Source organism: Humulus lupulus, chromosome 1, assembly GCF_963169125.1.
Source record: "Humulus lupulus chromosome 1, drHumLupu1.1, whole genome shotgun sequence".
In the NCBI taxonomy this organism is placed as follows: Eukaryota; Viridiplantae; Streptophyta; class Magnoliopsida; order Rosales; family Cannabaceae; genus Humulus; species Humulus lupulus.
The window spans coordinates 284,485,025-284,509,143 of NC_084793.1; the positions used below are offsets into that span (position 1 = coordinate 284,485,025).

Genomic DNA, 24,119 nt, shown 5'->3' on the forward strand with positions numbered 1-24,119 from the left:
TTATTAAATTTTGAAAATAAAAATTTTTCACTTTCAAAATTTTTTTAAACAGTTTTCATTTTTTCCTTCTCTTCTTCAAATTAACACATCACATTGTTAAACAAAAAATAAAAATAAAAGTTATCAAACACGTTTATTATTTTTTTATTTTAAAAACAAAAAAACAAAAATAGTTACCAAACATATTTTTATTTTTTAAAAATAAAAAACAAAAATAAAATAATATTTCTATTTTTGTGTTTAAAAAATTTAAAAACAAAAACCCAATATTAACCAAATTAATTAAAATCTAATAAAAAAAACAAAATCAAAACTAATAATTAAAACATAACACGTTCTTCATCCTTGAACCCTAGAAATTCATCATAACTTCTTCTTGAGTTCATCCTTCAAATCCAAATTCAACATCAGTAATGCAAGAACTTCAATAAAAAAATTCGAACAAATCGTCTCTTCCACGTCATTATGCCAACAAATTGAACCCTTATTCCCGTCTAGATTATAATGTTTATATTCATTATGAAATTATCCCCAAATTTCATGTCCTACACATCTTCTTACAAAAATTTCTGAACAAATCCAAAGACACAAAAGCTTGGACAATTCTCTGCCATCAGCAATATTGTCTTCCTCGACTGAAAATTTCATGAGCATTCGATTTTTTCTGAGCAGGAATAAAAATACTCACTACTGGAAAACCCTAGGTTGCAAACAAAATTCTCTGGCATCACCAATGGCTTCTTTGTTGATTGAGCCTCCGCGAGCTCCCCACCTCGCCTCCTCAAGCCCAGATTTGTAGGTCGAAGTCGACCAAGCTCATCTATGTCAAATCCGAAACCCCATCCGTCGCCCTATATTAGATCTGAAGCCTCGCCTGCCTGTGTCGGATCTGAACTCTCGTTCGTTGCCCAGAAACTCGACCCCAACCAGTACCTCTCTTCCTTCGTGCTAGCCCATAACCCATTGACGTCTCCCTCCGACGACGACTTCGAGTATTTCACCAGATCTAGGTTGAAGGGAACAACTTGCAGAGAAGAAGAAGAAGAAGAGACTATTTGATTTTTTTTGTTTTTAATTAAATCTGATTATATTTATTTTTAATTTAATCTGATTATGTTAGATATGTTTTAATTCATTAAATTTATATTTATATTTTAATTCATTTAAATGTATTTAATAATTAAAATTTTATTTTATTTATTTTTTATATTATTAAATTAATTAATTAATAAAATATGAAAGCATTTTGGTCATGTTAAAAAATATTTAACCAAAATCAATCAGGGATTAATTTGTTCTATTTTATAAAATACTGAATTATCATATTTAGCAAAATACAGAAATAATTAGTAGCGTTTGCAAAATACTGAGTGCAAAATGGTATACCCTGCATATATATATATAGATATATATAAAAGTGCTTCAATGTTCTAATTTGAAGAGAGTGAAAGAGGGGGGAATTCGAGAAAGAGAGAAGGGGAAGAGAGAGATAACCTTCTTTGAATGTTAAGGCAGCTTGGTCAAAATTTTACAATTTTTTAAACTTGTTTTTATATTATGTAATGTTATGGTCAAATTTCCCAGTGATTTTTGGTTGTATTTCTTTACTAAAAGACTTCATTATCTCATTATTACAAGTACGTGGAAATTGTAACCAAGAAAGAAACAGCATTAAAGTAAGGATTATCATATCCTTTTCTTTCTCATTTATGAAAAACTTTGCAAAAGTTTCCAACTATTCTTCCATCTCAGAAACTTTCCCCGTTTCATAAACATGATACATCCAAACAGGTTCAAGCAATACTCTCGCACTCTCTAATTTCTGCTTTCCATCTTCATCACTTTCTTCTTCAATGTGTCTTTCAATCTGAGGATATATACTTTGCAGAGAGGCCAACATTATATCACCCCACTCTTTGTCACCATGTCTGAATAACTTGACACATACAAAGTGTACAAGTCCTAATACCAACCCATAATCTTTCCCTTCCAACCTGACTAAGGAGCCAACCAAGAAAATTTCACCAGCAGCATCAAGAATGCTGGGATTTCCTTTCACCAAAACGAGAATCATTTCCAAAAGTTTCTTGAAAGCAAGTAGTTCTTCTGGTTCAGAAACTGTTTCATCCTCCTCGTCAAGTTCAGTTTTGCTCAGCTCAGCTAGTTCAATCTTAGCCAAGGCCAAGAGCCACAGTGGAAAATGGACCCTGAAGGAATCGAGGACAGTCCTTTGTGCCACTTCTCCCTGTAACTGTTTCAACATGTGCCCATATCCTAATGCCAGAATCAAATCAGGCAGCCAAGGCTTAGCTGCCGCCACAAGCCTGGCAGCATAATTGGAGCCCAGATGTTGTTCAATTGAGGTCAGTAGATCAAGCATGTCATTGGCAAGAACAAAAGTTTGTGGCCTAGGTGGTGAAGTTTCTGTGACGTCTTTAAGAGCTAGATTGAGTAGTTTTGCTCCATAGGTGAGGGAGCTCTTCAGACACAGAATTATATCTTTCCCATCATCCTCTTCAAAATGATTCAGGTTATTTGGTTGCTTCCTTAAGGTCGATGCAATATGCCGCAAATAGTCTGATGTGAATTTTAAGCACCACTCGTGATTATGAAAAACAAAACCCATTGTAGTAGCATCAGCCATGAATTTGAGAACTGAAGTAAGCATTTTCACCTTATTTGACAACCTTTTTGATTCAGTACAGACAGATCCTGCATATATGTTACAGGAATTAGAGGCTTAGAGCAGTATATTGTTACAAGAGCTCAATACCATGCAATGATATCCAACCGATAGTGCTCCTTGATAGTGTGCATCTTTGCGACAACGGATAGTGTAAGTATTCTACTAGACTACCAACTTACTCACTAAAAAATGTCTGTCTTTACTCTTCAAAGAAGCAAATAGGGTACAAATATTATACATTCGAGTATATAATTATGATATCTATGAATAATCCACTAGAAATTTAAATATATATACCTGTATATTTTAGATAATAATTTATGCTCATAATACCTAACAAATATATAACATGTTGACAGAGGTTCCGTCAAGAGATACAGAACACTAGTATTTATAACGTGATTTAGATAAAGAATAGCCTACGTCCAAATTACTGATACATTATTTCTTGTTACGCTAGCAAAATTTAACGTCCAGAATTTTTACACAATAGATTTTACTAAATATGAATGGTAATGTATACAATAATAATAATTGATATAGAGTTCGACAAAGATACGTTATTTTTACTAGAATATTATTGTTCAATACTAATATTTAGAAGAAATAAGAAGACGAATCTCAGAATTTTCATCTGAAATTTAGAAATGTCTTGAAATGAAAATAAATTTCTAATTATAAAAGAGATATCCCCTTACAGAACATATAAAATGCGAATGCATATTTTTGTGACTAAAGTGTGAATACATATTTTTGTGATTGATATTTACATTATTTATGTGAGGTATTTGTGAAATCTAATATAAATAATAACATACAATGTTCCCTCAAATCTAATGTTGCTATAAGAAGCTTAGATACTCGTCAATCTATTACTCATTCAAATATTTTCATTGTGCTACTAGCTTTTTAAATTTCTGGAAAACTGTGGAATTTATATCATCTTTAATCATTAGGTGCCCGAGTTAAGGAAAACCATGTCGAGTTGGTAATTTCGGACAGTGATTAGAGCCAAAATATGCCTCTAGTAGCTCCTTAAGCAAAGTGAGCCTCAAATGCTCAAGGTGAGCAAGCTCCAAGCAAGGCACCAAGCTCAGATGCTTAGCTAATTCGGTCCTGTCTTGAACGACCATCCATCAATTTGAAACTATTAGCATAATATCAGAGTTTAACTTGTTTGTAACACTTATGCAACCTCTTGACAAAGGGAGGCCGCATACAGATCCAATGAGATTGGAGTTTAACCGAAACTTATAGTGACTTTAAAAGTACAAATATTACCTCAACTATCTAAATACATTACCTAATGATTGAGCCTATTTGATTGATTAAAATAATAGGAGAATTAGATAAGAAACAAAACAATTTGAAAAGACTAGATGACATGTGCGCATGCATGAAACCAAAACTTGTGATGTGTTCCACAACTTCAAAGAAATAAGGTCAACACTTAAAAGTCAGCATGCCCAACAAAGTCATTTAAATGATAGATTGACAAGCCCAAACTTTCCTAGGCTAGGGATGATTGTTATATATGTTATTATTCAAAATTAATAAACATTAACCACAGTATATGTGTTGGTAGTCACAAAAGAATGTGTTCACACGAAGATCTATTCTACATGGATAATTTTAAAGAATATGCTTAATAAGCCCTCAAATTGAAGAAAAAAACTGGGTTTCTAATTTAATATTTTTGAAAGACATGCCTCGAACTCATTTTTATTCAATGAAATTTTAACAGAGATCAATTTCAATCAATTTTTTTTTAATAATAGAAATCATTGTTAATCTTGAATGATTGTCGAAGATAATGAATTGACTCTTAACTGTTTCTTAAAATCGTTGTTATATATATAATTGTTTCATTTATTGTTTTATTTTCAAACTTTAAAATCACTTTTTCATTATTGTTTCTAATTTCGAATAATAAATTGAATATTAATCTTCGTGGTTCGACCTTTAATATTCAAACTTAAATATTGTTTCTAATTTTTTAATTGCTTTAATATTCTCTTGCTATATGTTAGAATATATATATATACACTAGGTAAAAGTAATGTGCAACGTACGTTTGCTTAGTTTTAAAATTGTAAACGTACTTATTCAAACATGTATTTATTTTTACTATATTATTTTAATTATCATTTAAATTCTAAATAAATAAACAATATCATAAAAATAAATAAAAGATGTTTAATATATAATGAATTACAGTTCTATAGTTTTTTTTTTTTTTTTTAAATTGTTACTAATTGATAGTAGATTATATTATATTACATGTTTAATATAATATTATTCTAATACATGAAGTTTAAGTTTAATTTTAATTAAATTTTATTTAAGTTATAAAATATATGCTTTTATTATTTTTAAATAATTATCATTGTAAAATATCTCTAAAATATCATATTTTAATTTGTTTATTTATTTAAGTTTAAGTCATGTTTACAATCTACTGTTAAATATAAAAATATTCCGTTAAAGTTAACGGAAAAAAAAACCGTTAAAATCAAGAATTTCTGTATCTACACATTTTTTATATAGAAGAGAAATATATTAGCTATAAATTAAGATTAATTGTAATTATTTTAATTTCCTATATTTTTCTAGTTTCCTACATTCTCCTAATTTCCTATTATGACTTCTCTAATTTGTATATAAATACATGTTATTTTCTCAATGAAATATAATTCTTTTCACCTCTTGTAACATAGTATAAGAGATTTTAGCTTACAAAATTAGGGCTTTTCTATTGGGGTTTTGAATAAACACAAATCAAGGTTTAGTCTATTTTAGGATTTATTTTGGAAGACCTACTTCTGTTGGTTTCCTATTGTGACAGTAAGAATCTCGTGATCCATAGGGGGAAAGACCAGGTAAAAAGCTGTGCAATCCCACATCGCCTGGGAAAGGTCAAGTGTGATGATTTTAAGACTGTGTAGGTATGGGATTACACAGTTAAAGAGGGCTTAAAAGGATTGATGGGTACTACCTATGCCAACAAGATGCATATTCTTTTCGGTAGCCCATCACTTGAGAATTCCAAAGTTAAGCGTGCTTAACCTGGAGTAATCTCAAGATAGGTGACCTCCTAGGAAGTTTTCCCAGAAAGCGTGCAAGTGAGGACAAAGCACGCTGGAAAGACTCGTGTTGGTTTGTAGGGTCAGTCGTCATTCCAAGAAGCAGCCATAGTGACGTGGAGCGTTACAAATGGTATCAAAACCTTGACCCAGCTGAAAGTGTGGCTGACGAGGACATCAGACCCTTAAGAGTGGGTGATTGTGACAGTCAGAATCCTGTGATCCGTAGAGAGAAAGACCAGGTAAAAAGCTGTGCAATCCCACATCGCCTAGGGAAGGTCAAGTGTGATGATTCTAAAAATTTTTAGGTATAGGACTACACAGTTAAAGAGGGCTTAAAATGATTGATGAGTACTACCTATGCCAACAAGATACATCTTCTTTTCGGTAGTCCATCACTTGAGAACTCTTTTCCCAGGAAGTCTAAAGTTAATTCCCAAGAAGTCCAAAGTTAAGCGTGCTTGACTTGGAATAATCTCAAGATGAGTGACCTCCTAAGAAGTTTTCCCAGGAAGCGTGCGAGTGAGGACAAAGCAAGCTGGAAAAACTCATGTTAGTTTATAGAGTCAGTCGTCGTTTCAGGAAGCAACCATAGTAACGTGGGGCATTACACCTATTCTCACAACCCACACCACAAGATTCCCTAGTCGCCGATCTTCGTTTCCCCAAAATCTGGCGATCAGACTCCCTGTGCGTGGGCCCCACGCGCAGTCACAAGCAAAGGCCACGTCTCCCACGCGCCAGCGCGTGTGGTTTCATCTCCAACAGGCATCTTTGTTCCAGTTGGTCTCCCCAAAGTTTCTGGTTGATTCGTGCCTCGCTTTTGCTCACTAGATTTTGTACTTGCGACTATAAAGGTTTGTTCTTAGTTCGTTGTTGTGATTCTACCTTGGTTTTTGTGTTTGTTGTCGTGTTTATTTGTTTAGGCTTTATGGTTGAGAGTAAATCAAAGGCTAGATCAATGGTTGTATCTGATGTGGTTCATGTGACGTCTAAAATCACAAACCATAAACTGATTGGTTCGAATTACTTAGTATGGAGTAAGACTATTTGGTTTTATCTACGAAATATTGATAAAGATGACCATTTAACTGATGATCCTCCTAAAGCGAAAGATGATTCGAGGCAGACGTGGCTTAGGGAAGATGCTCGCTTGTTCCTTCAAATATGAAATTCTATTGACCAGTAAGATAATTGGCTTAATCAATCACTGAGAGTTGGTTAAAGAACTAATAGATTATTTGGAATTTTTGTATTCTAGAAAAAGCAATCTCTCCTGTATGTATGAGGTTTGCAAAGCATTCTACCGTGTGGAGAAACAAGATCAGTCTCTTATCAACTACTTTATGGCATTTAAAAAGACGTATGAAGAGCTTAATATGTTACTGCCATTTAGTCCTGATGTGAATGTTCAACAATGCCAGCAAGAGATGTCTATCATGAGCTTTCTAGCAGGACTCTCACCTAAATTCGATTCTACCAAAGCACAAGTTCTTCTAGTTCTTATGTCTCTTCTTTACAAGATGTCTTTTGTCGTGTTCTTTGCATGAAAATTACTCCCTCCGTTCCTATTAATAGCGCTTTGGTTGAGTCGTAATAATTATCTGCCTTGGAAATCTTCTACTCAAAGTGGGCACAAAGGAGGCAATTCGCAAGGATTTGAAACTCAACAACCAAATTCTTGAGTCATTTGCAACTATTGTAAAAAGTCAGGCCACACCAAGTTTGAGTGTCGAAAGCTACAGTTTAAAAATAAGCAAAATCACTCTGCTAATGTTGCAAGTACTAGTGATGCCTCTAATAAATCGGTCCTTATTTCTGCTGATGAATTTGCCAAGTTCTCACGATACCAGGACTTACTCAAGTCGTCATCTCCCTCTATCACTGCTATTGTTGATTCAAGTAAATATAATACATGTCTTCTTTCTGCATCCTCCAAATGGGTCATTAATTCTGGTGCCACAGATCACATGACAGGTAATTCCAGTCTATTTTCAACTTTTCATTCTCACACTTCCACTTCTATTGTTACTTTAGTTGATGGACACATCTTGTGTTTGTGGATCTAGCACTATTAATCCTACGCTTATGCTTACTTTGTCATCTGTTTTACATTTATCAAGTTTGTCCTTCAATTTGCTCTCTATCAGTCAACTCACTTGTAATCTTAATTGTTACATCTCATTCTTTCCCGATCATTGTTTACTTCAGGATCTTATGACGAAGAAGATTATTGGTAAAAGGCATGAGTCTGGCAGACTCTGTTCTTGACATACCACCACCAACTTCAATTGCTTGTTCGAGTGTCACTTTCGCTTTTGAGGCTCATTGTCGTTTGGGTCATCCATCTCTTCCCTTCCCTTGCTCAAGAAACTTTGTTCGCAATATAATAAGGTGTCTTCGTTAGATTGTGAGTCATGTCAATTTGCCAAACACCATCATCTTAGCTTGAGTAAATAAACGTGCTAATATTCCTTTTGAATTAGTTCACTTAGATGTTTGGGGTCCTCCTATTTTGTCTAAACCTGAATTCAAGTATTTTGTTACTTTTTGTGAATGATTATTCTCGTGTAACTTGGTTATATTTAATAAAAAATTGTTCCAAGTTGTTTTCTATATTTTGTGCATTTTGTGTTGAGATTAAGAATCAATTTAATGTTTCTATTCGAACTTTGCGAAGTGATAATGACAAAATATACATTTGTTTTATTTCATTCTTATATGGTATCTAATGGCATACTTCATAAAACTTCTTGCGTTAATACTGCGATTGCTTCGATCCAGAATAAGGCGAAGAAGAGGCTAAAATAATTCTTTCAACACTTGCATAGACAGCCACTCGAATATTCGAAGATCCCAAAATGGTGTAGCAGACCGTAAAAGCAGACATCTACTTGAAATTGCATGAGCCCTCTTATTTCAAATGCATGTTCCAAAACATTTTGGGCCGATGCATTTCTACAACATGTTTTCTTATCAATCGCATGTCATCTTCTGTTCTTAATGGTGAGATACCTATTAAAATTCTTTTTCCCGGTAAGTTATTGTTTCTCGTTGATCCTAGAATATTTGTTAGTACTCGTTTTGCTCGAGATGTTCGCCCACATGTCACCAAATTAGATCTTAAGTCATGGAAGTGTGTATTCCTTGGTTATTCTCGTCTTCAAAAAGGGTATAGGTGTTACTGTCCCAATCTTAACAAATATATTGTCTTAATTGATGTTACCTTCATGGAAAACATGCATTACTTTTCGTCTTCCTCTATTCTTCCTCATCAGGGGGAGGATGATGATTTGTTGGTATATTCTATCACATCCTCTACCCCTATCTCGAAAGCAGCTCCTCCCAAGCCTCCTATTATTCAAGTCTATTCCAAGTGTCCACCTCCTGATTCATGTCCTGCACCTACTCCTTCGTCATTAGATCCACTCCCGAGCCATGATCTTTCTATTGCTTTGTGCAAAAGTAAACATCATTGTACTTATCCTATTTCTTCATTTGTTTCATGTAATGGCTTGTCATCTTCTTCTTGTTCTTTTATTGTTTCCCTTGATTTTGTCTCTATTCCTAAAATTGTTCGTCAAGCTATATCTCATCCTAGTTGGCATAATGCAATGGTAGAGGAGATGAATGATTTAGATGACAATGGTACTTGAGACTTTGTGGATTTGCCTTCAGGGAAACAGGCTATAGGATGCAAATAGGTGTTCGCAGTTAAGGTCAATTCGCATTAGGGGTGCACACGGGTCGGGTTTCAAGTTCAGTGGGTTTGGCTTTTACAGGTTTTGGGTTGAGAAAAATGGTACCAAAACCGATCCGAAATTTTCGGGGTTCGGGTTTGTGTTTGATTCGAGTTGGGCTGGGCCATTTGTGTTTTGGGCTGAAAAACCAAATTTTGCAAAAATAACATTTTTTTACACTTGCTTTTCAAGAATACCATTTTTTCGGATTTTGGGTTGGACTAGGCAAATTGGGTTTTGGGCTAAAAATCCAAATTTTGCAAAAATACCATTTTTTTACACTTTTTTTCAAAAATACCATTTTTTCGAATTTCGAGTTTGAACCCGAACCCAAGTTTTAACAAACTTCAAACCCGAATCCGACAGGTTTTCCCAAAAAACGGGTTTTCGAGTTGCGGGTTTTTCGGGTCAAATGTTCACCCCTAATTCGCATGGGTCAATTGCTCAATTGAAAGCCCGTCTCGTCACTAAAGGCTATGCACAAACCTATAGGGTGGACTATTATGAGAATTTTTCTCATGTTGCCAAATTGACAAATATTCGATTGTTTATTTCAATGGCGGCTACTCATAATTGACATTTGCATCAATTTGATATCAAAGAATGTTTTTTTTCATGGTGATCTTCAGGAAGAGGTGTATATGGAGCAACCTCCCAAGTTTGTTGTTCAGGAGGAGTCTGGGAAAGTTTGTCGTTTATGAAAATCTCTATATGGTTTGAAATAGAGTCCCTATGATTGGTTTGGGAAATTTAGTCAGGCTGTCGAAAATTTTGGTATGATGAAAAGTAAGTCTGACCATTCTGTGTTCTACAAACGAATGATTGCCAGTATCATTTTGTTAGTTGTATATGTGGATGATATCATTATTACTGGAAGTCATACTATGGGAATCTCTTCTCTTAAGTCTTTCCTTCATACTCAGTTTTACACGAAGGACTTAGGGATGCTAAATTATTTCTTGGGTGTTGAAGTCACGAGGAGTAAAAAATGTATCTTTCCATCTCAAAGAAAATATGTTCTTGACTTAATAACTGAGACAGGAAAATTGGGAGCAAAGTCTTGCAGTGCTCCAATGACTCCAAACATTCACCAAACAAGAGATGGGGAACAATTTGAAGATCCTTAGAGATATCGAAAGTTGGTTGGAAAAATGAATTACCTTACTATGACTCGTCTAGATATTGCATATTCGGTTAGTGTTGTCAGTCAGTTTATGTCATCCCCAACAATTCATTATTGGACAGCTAAAGCAAATTTTATGTTAATTGAAAGGAGCATCAGGACATAGTATTTTATATGCAAATCATGGGCACACTCATATTAAATGTTTTTCAAATGCCGATTGGGCAGGCTCCAAAATGGATAAAAGATCCACTTTAGATTATTATGTTTTTGTTGGAGGAAATTTGGTTTCATGGAAGAGTAAGAACCAGAATGTTGTGTCAAAATCCAGTGCAGAGTCAGAATATAAGATTATGGCACAATCTGTGTGTGAGATAATGTGCATATATCAGCTCTTGATTGAAGTAGGTTTTAAAACTTCAATACCTGCAAAATTGCGGTGTGATATTCAAGCTACCCTTCATATTGCATCTAATTCTGTATTTCATGAGTGAACTAAGCATATCGAAATTAATTGACATTTTGCTCGAGAGAAAATTCATCGAGGTTTAATTTCTACAGAATATCTGAAGGCTGGAGAACAACTAGGAGACATCTTCACGAAAGCTTTGAATGAGGCTCAGGTTGATTATCTATGTAACAAGTTGGGCATGATTAATATCTATACTCCAACTTGAGGGGAGTGTTAGAATATATATATATATTTATATATTAGTTGTAAATTAACTATAAATTAGGATTAATTGTAAATATTTTAGCTTTCTATATTTTCCTAATTTCCTAGAATGACTTTTCTAGTTTGTATATAAATAAATGTTATTTTCTCAATGAAATACAAGGAAATACAATTCTCTTCACCTATTGTAACACTATACAACATTGAAATTCAAACAGAAAATTTTTCTCTTGCTTTTTGAGCAAATCTAGGTCAAAAACATGGTTCATTCATGAGGAAGAACAAGAAAAAATCTACTTCGAAGGTTTAAAGAGCTAACGTTTGTGTTATTTGAACAAAAGAAAATAAAAAATGTTAGGAAATGAGAGATAGTGTGTGGTTCAAGAAGGATTTCAAATAAGAAATATAAAGTTTGAGAGAGAAAATATTGTGTTAATTTTATCCAAAAATGAGTTAGGCATGTTTTTTAAAGTTTTCAAATTAGGGGAAAAAATTCAATTTGAGAGCTTATTAAGCATATTTTATTCTCTCAAATTTCCCTTCTACAAATAGAGTGATTTATTCTTATTTCAAGAGTCAATTCTAAGTTTCTCTTCTTCTAAATATTAGTCTTATATTTTTCTAATAACAATAAAATACTAACACATGTAGTGTTGAGCACCACAACTAAGTGTTGGACTCACATGAAAATTTAATGTTGTGAAAACTTATATTAGTGCATGATATCTGACACCACAAATACCCCAATGCTCGTAAATATAATGTCTATATATATAGATGTCGAACTCTATATTAGTTCCTTTCACATAAAGAGTATATGATATTATTACACATATTACATATATGTTATTATTCACGTATATCTATTCATATTTCTTGGAAAGCACATTGTGTAAAAGTCTTGTGAGCCAAAACCTTGCTAGTGTAAAAGAAAAATATAATACTAAATCTATGGACTTAAGTTATTATTTGGACCAAACCATGATAAAAATGCCAATATCTTTTATCTCTTGATATTTTAATATTTTTAAATCCTACTCTAAGGACTTATGTTTCCTATTGACAATATCTTACACGATAATTGTATATTAATTGGGTAGGATGAGGTCAATAATTAGGGCGGGTATTCTTAGCCTGCTTAGAATCTGAAAGTGGCTTCCTCAACTTATATATATAAATATATATATATATTGTATTTATTCATCACTTACCATTATCACTTAGACCAGTGGCATCTGCTTCTGGTTCCTTGTTCCTTTTTCTGCGAGTACTCTTCACTTGCCTGGACTCTGAAAGTGGTTTCCTCAACTTTTCTATGTCACCTGCTCGGAATAGCTTCTCTGTACAGTTGAGCAAGTGGCCCAGTGCCTGTTCCAAAATTGTCTGCTGAAGAAAGAATGGATTTGATATTTGTTAACAGTACTAGGAACTTAAAAGTAGCATCAGGGCAAAAGTTTAAACAACTAAAAACTTCAGTTGCATGGCAGCATGCTCGACAAAATAACATAAAAAAATGTGAGAAATATCACTATGCTATTTTACATGCAAGAGCTACCATTACATAAAGAAAAGCAAGGATTAAAGTAAGCACATAAATTGTGAGAACTGAGTAATTCCACTTGCCTTCAGACTTGAATCAGAGCTATCATTCCCCATGTTACCACAATCTAAAATACTACTTATTCTAACATTTTCAAGAGTCATGTGCAATGAAAGAGCTGCGTATGCCAAAACAGACGACACGTCCATATATTCACAATTTGTGCACTGCAAAATGCTGATTTCAGAAATGGCCTTTAAGGCTAGAATTAGTGGTTCTAGATTCTGAGATTCCAATATAGCTTTCCTACCATCCATTGATTTAAGCAAGTCTTCAATTTGCCAGGCTATTCCTACAGAGACTGAATAGTCCTCCTCAAAATTGCCTGGCTTTTTTTTACTGACATTTTTCCACGGATCTATAATTTTGCTAGAGGACCTAATTTTTTTTCTTTTCGTAGAGAAAACACTTGGTTTAGGTACTTCAATATCAAATTTGAGGTGGCAACGATAAGCTGTTTTCTGTAGAAGTGATGTTAGAACTTCGAGCATACTATCAAGCTGACTACAAGACAGCAATAACTTGTGGGCAGACCTCACTTCAGCTTGTCTTTCTACATCTCCTGATAAACCACTACACTTTGTTATTAAATTTATGCATCCATCAAGAAGCTCAATCACATCATCCGCTGATATGATGGATGCAATGTTGAATATTGAAGACTGAGCATGCTGACTAGATGCTGCTTTAGCAAACAAGCTCTTCAATTTTTCGCCAGCAAAGAATTCTCTAAGAGCATCCTTGTATTTTGGCTCACTGGTAAGGTTACTGCAAAGATTGGCAGCAGCAAGAAGAAAACCATTAACGTGATCTCCTTGCAGCTTATCAAGTGACAAGACCAAGCTCATGATTACTTTGACAAGTTCCAAGGCAGACTTGAGAGATGCCCCCTCTGATACAGCAAACTCACAGAACCTTGCTCCAGCCATCGGAGATCTTTTTATAAGTGTAACACAACGGTTACAAGCCTCTTCAGTGGATGCTTTAGAGGGAAAATACGAGGGCATAAGTAATTTTGTTATTTTCTGAGCGACATGAGAATGATCATCAGTTAGTGTAAATAATAATACATCTAACTCCACCACCTGTGAACAAAATGATATAAACAAAATCCATCAACCCAGAATATGAAAGAAATACCAAAAAAAAAAAACTAAGCAAAATTTTGAACTCACTATACCTTATGAAACTGGAAATTTCTAATATCCCTTATGACAAGGAGAAGATCTACCACAGCTAGTCGTATTGAAAGGACATTATCAACCATCAAATGCCCCAATCTAGGTAGAAGCACTTTTAGAATTTCATGAGATTGTGGATTTCCAAGTAAATAAATAATGCCATTCAATGTGGAAAGCCTGACTTCATTGCATATGTCATGAGACATGTCGTTAAAAACTTTTGTTAGTATCTTTGTGATGGTTGGTGAAGGGATAATTTCCCAAAATAAATGCAGTATGCGGCAAGAACCTTCCACTGCAACAACTCTTATGTCAGGACTGTCATCCATGAGCATTCTCTCCAATAAGTAAAATTGTTTATCAAGCAAAGCATCTTTCACCTCCTTTGTCGCATCAGGATCTTCAAAAGGAAACAAGTCCAGAAACAGATGTAGTGCATTTTGACGAACATTTGAGTTTGCAACCTGAAATAGACGGCACAGCATTATCATACACTCTTCCCCACTCAATTGAATTTTGTACTTAAAGATTAATCATCATCATTTTCTTCAAATAGAAGATTGACTGGTTCTACAAACTTGAAAGAACGAAAGAGAAGCATAGATAAGTACGTAAATACACCAATTGACAAACAACAAAAATTAACAAAATGGAATTTTATCCAGCTAAATTGCACCACCAAACAAGTAGCTTTGGATGGAAATGAATCATATCAAGCTCGACCAATTATTGATAAAGAATTGCAACAATAAAAGACACATGATCCCAACTGAACTTTTGCATTGATAAATTAAACTTGCTCTTACCCATATCTCCTTCACTTCAAAATCAATGAGAATGCTTTAAAAAAAAATTGGGATGTAAAATCATAGATGCTAATCTAACGCCCACTAAAAGCATTCATTCGCACTAAACAATTCATGCAAGGAAGTTTGAATAAATACGAAAAATCATACGTGCTATTGTAGATCAGGTTAAGTTCTGAACTTAGTATGTCATTAGTAGAAAAACACATACAATGATACCTGTAAAGACCGAAATATCACAGGCTCAGTAAGCCCGAAAAGTAGCTTCTCGACACCATTTGTGGTCCGCTGATTAATAAAAGCTCCCAAAACTCTCCTTACAGAAGCAGCCAATGTCGCAGAGCCTGCATATATGGCACTTTCTACTAAACCCTGCAAAAACCCATTTTCAATCTCCTCCTTGGTGTCCATCTCAGCGATTTTCCAAGCTCGAAACAAAACGTCACCATAAGCCTCCAGCATTGATTTACTCCCGAAAGGAATTTGAGACCGAATCATGGCCAGAAACTCCTTCAACAGCTGCCTACTTAGTCCGAAAGCGAAAGCAATGAATCTCCTCCCTTCCTCTGTTTTCATATACAATGGAGCAATCACACACCGTATCAACAAAAGCTTGAGGTCTTCAATGCTTTCGTCCTCGAAATCAAACAGAATAAAGGCCTCGCGAAGGGCACATACTCTATACACATCCTGCTTCTTACTCAAAGTCAATGACCTCGACATCAAGAAAGGAAGTGACTGAGAAATCAACGATTCTCGACCCGCCAAATCCTCCTTCCACCACTCTTCGCACAAGTTCACAATCTCCGACGACAACGCCGAATCCGACTCGAAAACGATCAGATTATCATGCAAACCTTGAACCCCCGGCAACAAATCTAACGGCGAAAACACCTTCTTCGGGTGCGAAACGCACAATCGCGTAATGTAAGTGATAGCTTGGAGACTTTGCGTGATTTTATGCTTCTCATCATTTGAATTAGGCGCCGAATTGAGTTCCGGGTCGCGTTCGAGCCGGGTCCTGGGGTTCCGAGATGATCTTCGGTGGCGTTTGGTTGGGGGCGAGAGCGACGACTTACCGGGACTCCCGTTAGACATCGGTTCGGATTTGGGCCGAGGAGGGTTGCGAAAGGATTCGATAGCTTGAGAAATGGAGGTGTTGAGAGAGAGAGGTAGAGAGGAGCAGAGGTCGGAAGAGGCATTTATGGCGTGAATTAGGGTTTTAAGAGCTGACCTTGAAGATTTAAGGCCGAATTTTGAAGCTGAAGCGATAAATTCCTCTGCTGAGGATCGAAGACTGGAACGTAGCTGCTTCTCCATGTTTATTGTAACAATGGCAATTATCTGTGTTTTTCTGAAAACTTTTTCAAACAAAAAAAAAACGAAGAAAGAAAGGCGGTGAGTTTCGGACTTGATTGTTTGAGAATGGAAATAATAAAGTTACAGACTGTGGTATAGGGAAAAGTAACAGCCGTGGTTTCAAAGTCGAAATATTGTTTTATCATCCCATTCGTGAACCACGATTGGTCTGTTTCATATGAGTTCAAAGAACGATGTTAAGTTAGCGTTTGAAAATTTAAAAGTATATTTGGCGCTACATTTGATAGCGGGAAATTGGGCCTAGCCATGTCCGCGTAGCGGGAAAACAGCCCGTTTGTATCTGCACAGGCCTGGCCTGGCCCAATACTAATTTCTTTCTTTTTTTATTTTAATTTTTAAAAAATAACAAACTTTTACATCATTTATTTTGAATTTTAATAGTATTATACTTCATACACATACACATGTATGAATTTTAAAGTTTTTTTTTGGTAAATTGCATTTGTGGTCCCAAACTTTACTGAGTGTATTACTTAAGTCCCAAATATATTTTTTGTAGCATTTAGATCTCCAACCATGATTTATTGTCTGACATAAGTCTCAAATGTCATATTCTATAAATAAACCCTAAAAATTAAAGGTAAGATGCGATTTTAACAAAATAAAAATAAGAATCTGATTGATTTGTGATTGGAAAACTGTAATTTCAAAAATTGTGATTATGAAATAAAAATCTGAATTTAGTGACTGAAAATATGTTTCTAAAAATATGATTGGTTTACTATTTTTAAAATATTAATTTTAAAAAACTTAATATGTGATTGGTATATCAGTATCATAATAGTCATTGTAGAAAGTATAAGCACAGGGGTAAAAGGTATGAGCAACATGGGGTTATATCTCAAAACAAACTAGTGATGAATGGAGTAACACATGCTCTTATATATTGTTGAATATACTCACGCACTTTCCATATGGGACACACTAATACTAGGTGTGTTAAACACAATCTATATATCTATATAGAGGAAAGCCCCATGTACTGATGTGGTACTTTAAAATTATTTTAAATTACTCTATCTATTTTCTTATTTTTTTATTCAACTTTTTCTAAAAAAAATAGTTTTATTCTATTTTTAAAAAAAATATAATAATAATAATAAATAACTCTATTTTGTTTTATTTTAGAGTCTAAATATCTATCTAAATATAATAATAAATTAATTACTATTTACCATATTTTATTTTATTTTCTAAATATCTATAAAAAATATTATAATAATAATTAACTCTATTTTATTTTATTTTTATTTCTAAAATAACAATTACAATACATGTCAATTAAAAAATATCTACATATAATACTAAATAAATGATCTATATATTAATATTTTTAATATTTTAAAAAATAAATGTTCAATATGGTTTGAACCCTTACACAAAACATAAATTATACGTATAATTTACTTTTTATAATTTTAAAAAAATAAATATAATTAGCCAGACTAATCTTTACACAAAACATAAATTTATTTATATATAATTTAGACTTTTTATAAAAAAAATAATATAATAATAATAAAAGCACATGTATAACAAATTGTTTGAACTTTATTTTAGGCACTTTAATTATTAAAAAAAATCGAAAACATGCAAGAAGTTTGATATACAATGAACAATATCATGAAAAAAAGTTTGGAACAAGATACCCTCACATGTCCACATAAGGAGCATGTTATATGGGTAATGTGAAAAACACTTCATATAACATAATCTCCAAAAAAAAAAAAATTAAAACATATATTTTTTATTCATTATAAAGACTACGCAATGCGCAGTTATATTTTCTAATTAAAATAGAATGTACATAAAAATTTGCATTGTGTTGAACAAGGAAAGCACATACATGAGAAGTTTTTATATTATTTTGACTTGCAATTGACCAAATCCCATATCTCTTCTAGTGCGATGCTATTTAGGTCAAGTATCTTATCTCTTGCTAGTCATGATATACGAATGAAATAAAACTCCAATCAAGTCCAAATCCAAATCGAGTTCAACATCTCAGGCATCTTAGGGTTCATGTAAAAGAGCAATCAACAAGTATATCACTTACTCACTCTATGTTAATTGCCTATATCCGTCTATGGACAGGCCTGGCCTTGGGCACAGGCGGGTCAGGCCTGTGCTTAGGGCCCTCACATAATGAGGCCCCAAATTTTTTAAAATATCATTTTTTACATACACAAAGGCCTCAAAAAATTTGAAAAAATATCATTTTATATATAAATTATTTTAAATAACATATTTTGTATAGGGTCTCGTACCAGTTAGGGTCGGGTCGGCCCTGCCTATGGATGTACACAAGTCAGGTTCTCCAAGTTTAGGGTTTTCGAGTTCTGGTTTGCTGAGTTCAAGTTGGGGAAATGAGCTACCAAAACCGGTTCAATATTGGGTTGGTCTAGGCTAGGGTTTTGGTTTTGGGCTTCAAATAACAATTTTCAAAAATGACATTTTTTCTACAAAGTTCATTTTACCTCTTTTTTTTTAAGCACATTCATTGTTCTTCATTTCAACAACTATTTGTTACACATAATATCGCATCATTCACCATATTTGAATATTAATATACATTTAAACTCATCAAATATTACCAACAAAATAAAAAAGAAAACAAAATGCACTTCAAAGTTCTAAGTTAAACTAACAGCCAGCCAAATCTGAAACTCAAAAGCAAAAGAAAAAAAGAGAATTGATGTAGGAGAGCACAATGAGAGAGAGAGAGAGGTGTGAATGAGAATTGATATAGGAGAGCACAGTGAAAGAGAGAGAGGTGAGAGGCTCATGGTCGTGGGTGTGCACTGGTTAAGGTTTGGCGCCATGAGTGAGGGAAAGAGGAAGGAGGTCATTACTTGTGAGTAAGAGAAGAAGGTTGTGACTTGTTGTGGTTGAGGAGAGCTAAAAGGGAAAGACTCAAACTTGAAGTTCGACATGGCAAGAGAAAAAGGCAGCAGCAACAACTATGGTGGACTAGTGGCTAATGAAGGGGAGAGAGAAACTTTAAATTAGTGTTTGTTTCATTAAATTATTATATATAGAGTTACCATGTAAGAAAAAAGTGCAATACACATTTACTTAGTTTTATTTAGAAAATGTATTAATGTATTTTTATTATGTTTTTTAATTGTCATATAAATTTTAAATAAACAAACAATATCATATGTTACAAAAGAATGACATAAATATATTTTAAAAAAATTAAACAAAAATATTGTCTATAATTTAAATATAAAAATAAAAAATAAGATAAATTTATTTTTTTAAGAAAATAAAAAAATTGTTATTACATTCACATTTTTTATATATAAAGATATGGTATAATTTTTAAATTAAATAACCTTTTCTATTTTTTTTAGAAAAAATACCTATGAATTTTAAGAAATTAAAAATATTATGAATTTAAAAAGTTTATTTGATCAAATTTTAATTATTTAATTAAAAAAATTTAAAAGTCAACAAAAATTTATACATAAATATACATTATTTAATTAATGGCTAGAGCAATTAAAATAAGTAATTTCTCATTAAAAAAACTAAACCGCAAAAAAAAATGTATATTTATGCATTATTTCACTATTACATATATGTTTGGATAAACAAAATACTTTAAATGACAAAATAAATAATTAATAAAAAAATAATTCAAGCACATAAATATTTTTTTGTTATAGTTTTGGAAACATAATTAATAGAGTAATTTAAACAATTTAATATGAAATTTTAAAATATGTGACGAGAAATTATTATGACTCAATGATTACTTTTTATTTTTTTCTTCAATTTATTTATCTTATTTAGATGATTTTATTATTATTTTTAAATGTATCTACCTTATTTAGATGACTTTAAAATTAACGGTATTATAAAATAATAAAAAATATATATTAAATTTAATGAAATTTTTTCATTAAACTCACATTTATAATATATAAAAATATATTATACGTGTATTATTATATCTCTTTTATATAAAAAGTATGTAGATAACAAAAATTCTTAGTTTTAACGGTTTTTTATTTTTTTTTTCCGTTAACTTTAACAGAATATTCTTATATTTAGCATAATATTCTTATATTTAATGGTAGATTGTAAACATGACTTAAACTTAAATAATTAATTAATTAAACAAATTAAAATATGATATTTTTGATATATTTTACAATGATAATTATTTAAAAATAATAAAACCATATATTTAATAACTTAAATAAATTTTAATTAAACTTAAACTTAATATTATATTAAACATATAATATATAATCTTTTGTTGTCACTGCCAAATTCAAAAAATAGAATAAACATAAACTTAAACAAAAATAAATTAATTAATTAATTAATTAAAATATAATATTCTAAGATATTTTATGATAATTTAAATAATCAAATCATATTTATTTAAAAATAATAAAGACATATGTACGCCCTGGTTTTCCCACGGGCTGTTTAGCAGGACGAGCCTCGGACTAAACATAATTTAGTCCGAGGTTCCCACAGGCCAGAGGCTCTATTTCCAGGACGGGCCATTTCCAGCTCGCACTTGTTGCACCAGGAGCTGGGAATAACATCCGGCGACCACGGACGAATAAGCTCGGGTTATGGATTGCTCCAGTGACGAGCTTCTCAGGAAGCTCTGACCCTATGGGAAGTCAACACGCAAGATAAACGTGCATAATCCTGCCATCACGTGTCCGATATCCCCCTGACTTCTCGGACACGCAGCAGGAACATGCGTATTCAGACACCCACGGATGAGTTGGGCCGTGCGGCCCATTATCTCCTTCCATACTGATTAGACCACACTTGTGTGTCAGGTTTAGGAATTAATCATGAATATCACAGACTTGATAATGACAAATGGTAAGGTCACGAGATGACCTCCCTACCAACTTCCAGGTGCCTTCTCCTATAAATATGGATACCTTGGGAGTTGATAGGGGTTGGAAAAATAGTCTTGTAAGAACTATATACTTTGTAAACCAATTACCCAGAAAAGATCAATAATATTGACTAGTGGAGTAGAAGGATTTTAGCCTTCGAACCACTTAAAAACGTGTCTGGAGTCACCTAGTTCTTTCCACAAAGATTTCATATCTGCGACGGTTCTACTTTTAAGTACTAATCTCTTTCTCTTCTTCTCTTAATTACCTGTTGCCGAAGAACCGCGTCAACAGTTTGGTGCTTTCATTGAGAGCAAGTCCGATTAGTACTACCACAAACATACAACTATGGTGACCACTCGATCCAAACATGGCAACGAGACAGAACAGCATGATGGGCAGGAGGCCCGCCATGTTGCCCTCCCTGATGAGCAAGTTCCTGAAGTCCAGCAAAGGCCAGGAAAGCAGCCGGCCGGCCAAGACGACACTGGTAGTTCGGCACCCCGGCCGCCTAATCCGAATCCATGTTATTACACTGCGGTGGAGATGGAGAATGCTCAGCTGAGGAGCCAGCTAGCAGCAGCTGGTCAGCAAATCCAGGATATTCTGAGTCGACTACCCCCTCTCACAACCAACGGTAACGTTGGAGAGAGGCAAGGCGAGGCTCCTAAGTCTCGCCGGAGTAATCGATCCAGGCATAGCCGTTCGGGTAGACTCCATGCAGCCAACTCCACCCCTTCAACGCACCATCAAGAGGCGAACTTCAGGGAAATGCCTCAGACCGAACAGCAGCAGTACAGCCGTTCGGTTAGGACATCAACCCCTAGCTCTCAGCCTTCGTCGAGGACGCCCAGAAGAGATCGAGGAAATTCCCAAAGGAGGGCCGAGGGGATCCGGAGATGTCAGCCCGTCCCCGAAGAACGTCCAGTTCCTCGTCCAGCTCGCCCAGCGCGAAACCATCAAGCTGGCAGGGCCGAGAGGCCCCCACCAAATTTAGTCCGTCCGGACGGCACTAGGATCGCCTCTCCGGTCAGGCATCCTCCTTCTCCCATCAGATACCCGTCTCCTCAGCCCGTCCGAGACATCCCGACCTACGGAAATAGTAGGAGAGACCCGCCATCGGTCGGGCCTTCCCGGCGCAGCAGGGTGCCGGGGGAAGGATCAGGTCGGAGCCGCCAAAGACGCACCTCGAGCCTGTCCAGCAGGAGTCACTGGACTGGTAGTGCACGGAGTGATCTTTCGGGAGGAGACCTGCGACAGCGACTAAGTTCAGCACAAAGTCACCATAATACCCATGGAGGCGACCTTCGAGATCGCCTCAACTCTCACAGAGAGGATCGAGTTAGGGATGGTAGCCAGGCCCGCTCAGTTGGGGTCCGATCCGAAGTACGTAATGGCGGGAATGCCCCAAATGACCTATCTCCAGATAGGAGGGGCAACAACCCGCCTAATATGTACAACGGGTCCGGAGCTGTTGAACAGCCCCGGAATAACCCAGGATCTCAGGACAAAACCCTAGAGCGCTTAACTCAAATGGAGGAGCTGATGAAGAAGCTCCTGTCGGAGAAAGAAAAAGACGAATATGATTCAGGGGATGAGATGGAGCTCTTCGCCCCCAACATAGCAGCAACGGCATACCCTTCTGGCTTTCGTATGCCTCACTTGTCAAAGTTCAACGGGGATGGAGACCCATCTGACCACTTAGGGATGTTCAACACCCTAATGATGGCTCATAACATCGGGCCAGAGCTTCGTTGCTTGATCTTTCCTTCCACCCTAACTGGACCTGCCAGGCAGTGGTTCAAACAAAGTAAAAGGCAGTCAATCAGCTCCTGGAAGACCTTTTCGGCTAACTTCAAGAGGGCATTCCGCGCCTCTCAGGCCGCCAGGGTCCAGGCCGACTCCCTAGCTAACGTGAGACAGCAACCTGGAGAAACGCTAAAAGCCTACTTGAGCAGATTTGCAAATGTCGCTGCTCGAGCCAGAGACGCCGACGACAGCTCCAAACTCATGGCTATGAGGACCGGGATCCTAGTAGGCGGAGATCTGTGGAAGGATATTCAAAGGAGGGGGGTCAGCTCAGTTAGTGAATTCCTTAACAGAGCCCAAGAGTGGATAAACTTGGAAGAAGCTGAAGCTTCAGCCGCGGGGACCAGCCAGGTCCTCGAGAAGCCCGCTGGGACGGGAACAGAGATCGTAGTAGCGACTCCCGACGTCACGCAGAGTAACCAGCCCGGTGGCGGCAAAAGAAAAGGGAATGGTGAAAACATCCAGCACGGTCAAAAGAAGAATAAGTCTGTGGATAAATTCAAGCCCGTGTTCACAACGTATACCGAGCTCACCCAAACCAGAGAGAATATTTTCCTGGCCAACGCTACGCGAGTCCCCTGGAAAAGACCGGAGCCAATAAAGCACCCTAAGGGAAAGAGAGACGCTTCCAAATTCTGCCGTTTTCATAACGACGTCGGGCACAATACCGACGACTGCAGACACCTCAAAGATGAAATCGAGACTCTCATCCGAGCAGGTCTGTTGGCGCAATACTTGCGGAACAAGGTCCCGACAAGTCGACCCGCTCCGGAGATCCCAGCCAGTCAACCTGGACCTCGAGTAAACCAGGACGTCCTTCCCCCCGTGGTCGAGGGAGAGATTTCCACCATCTTTGGAGGACCACACATGGCTGGCATGAGCAGAGGCGCCCAGAAGAGGTACATAAATGAGTTGAAGGCCCACAATGGAGGGGAGTTCGTCCCGGAACAGCGTCAATCAAAACAACAAAGATTAGAGAAACAACCGATCACTTTCACGGAGGAAGACGCGAGCCATGTCCAATTCCCTCATAACGATCCCTTGGTCGTAGCAGTCCAGCTCGCCAACCGGAGAGTAAGGAGAGTGTTAGTGGACAATGGGAGCTCGGTGAACCTCCTATTCCGTTCCACCTTAGAAAAAATGGGTCTGACCGTCTCC

The 24,119-nt window shown here is 35.5% G+C and overlaps 1 protein-coding gene across 2 annotated transcripts; it reads right to left on the bottom strand.

The window, feature by feature from the left end:
* Window positions 1–423: 423 nt before the first annotated feature.
* On the bottom strand, window positions 424–16,296 carry LOC133807872 (uncharacterized). Of its 2 annotated transcripts, none has more exons than XM_062245835.1 (5): window positions 15,115–16,296; window positions 14,089–14,553; window positions 12,932–13,993; window positions 12,520–12,694; window positions 424–2,712 (listed from the first exon to the last, which is right to left on the bottom strand). In XM_062245835.1, exons 1-5 carry the CDS (start codon window positions 16,213–16,215, stop codon window positions 1,736–1,738), a joined length of 3,780 nt encoding a protein of 1,259 aa, XP_062101819.1. In that variant the 5' UTR covers window positions 16,216–16,296; the 3' UTR covers window positions 424–1,735. The 2 variants fall into 2 exon arrangements, with proteins under 2 accessions (XP_062101819.1, XP_062101820.1); XM_062245836.1 differs by having other exon boundaries at window positions 12,520–12,691; window positions 15,115–16,295.
* Between the last annotated feature and the right edge of the window lie 7,823 nt (window positions 16,297–24,119).

What these genes read in the sequence shown, in the direction of transcription:
- LOC133807872 (XM_062245835.1), bottom strand. Translation starts at nt 16,215, where the DNA reads ATGGAGAAGCAGCTACGTTCCAGTCTTCGATCCTCAGCAGAGGAATTT. An exon ending in GAAATTTCCAGTTTCATAAG is followed by an intron (nt 13,994 to 14,088) that starts GTATAGTGAGTT and finishes TTTTGTTCACAG; the next exon opens with GTGGTGGAGTTAGATGTATT. An exon ending in GCTCTGATTCAAGTCTGAAG is followed by an intron (nt 12,695 to 12,931) that starts GCAAGTGGAATT and finishes TTCTTTCTTCAG; the next exon opens with CAGACAATTTTGGAACAGGC.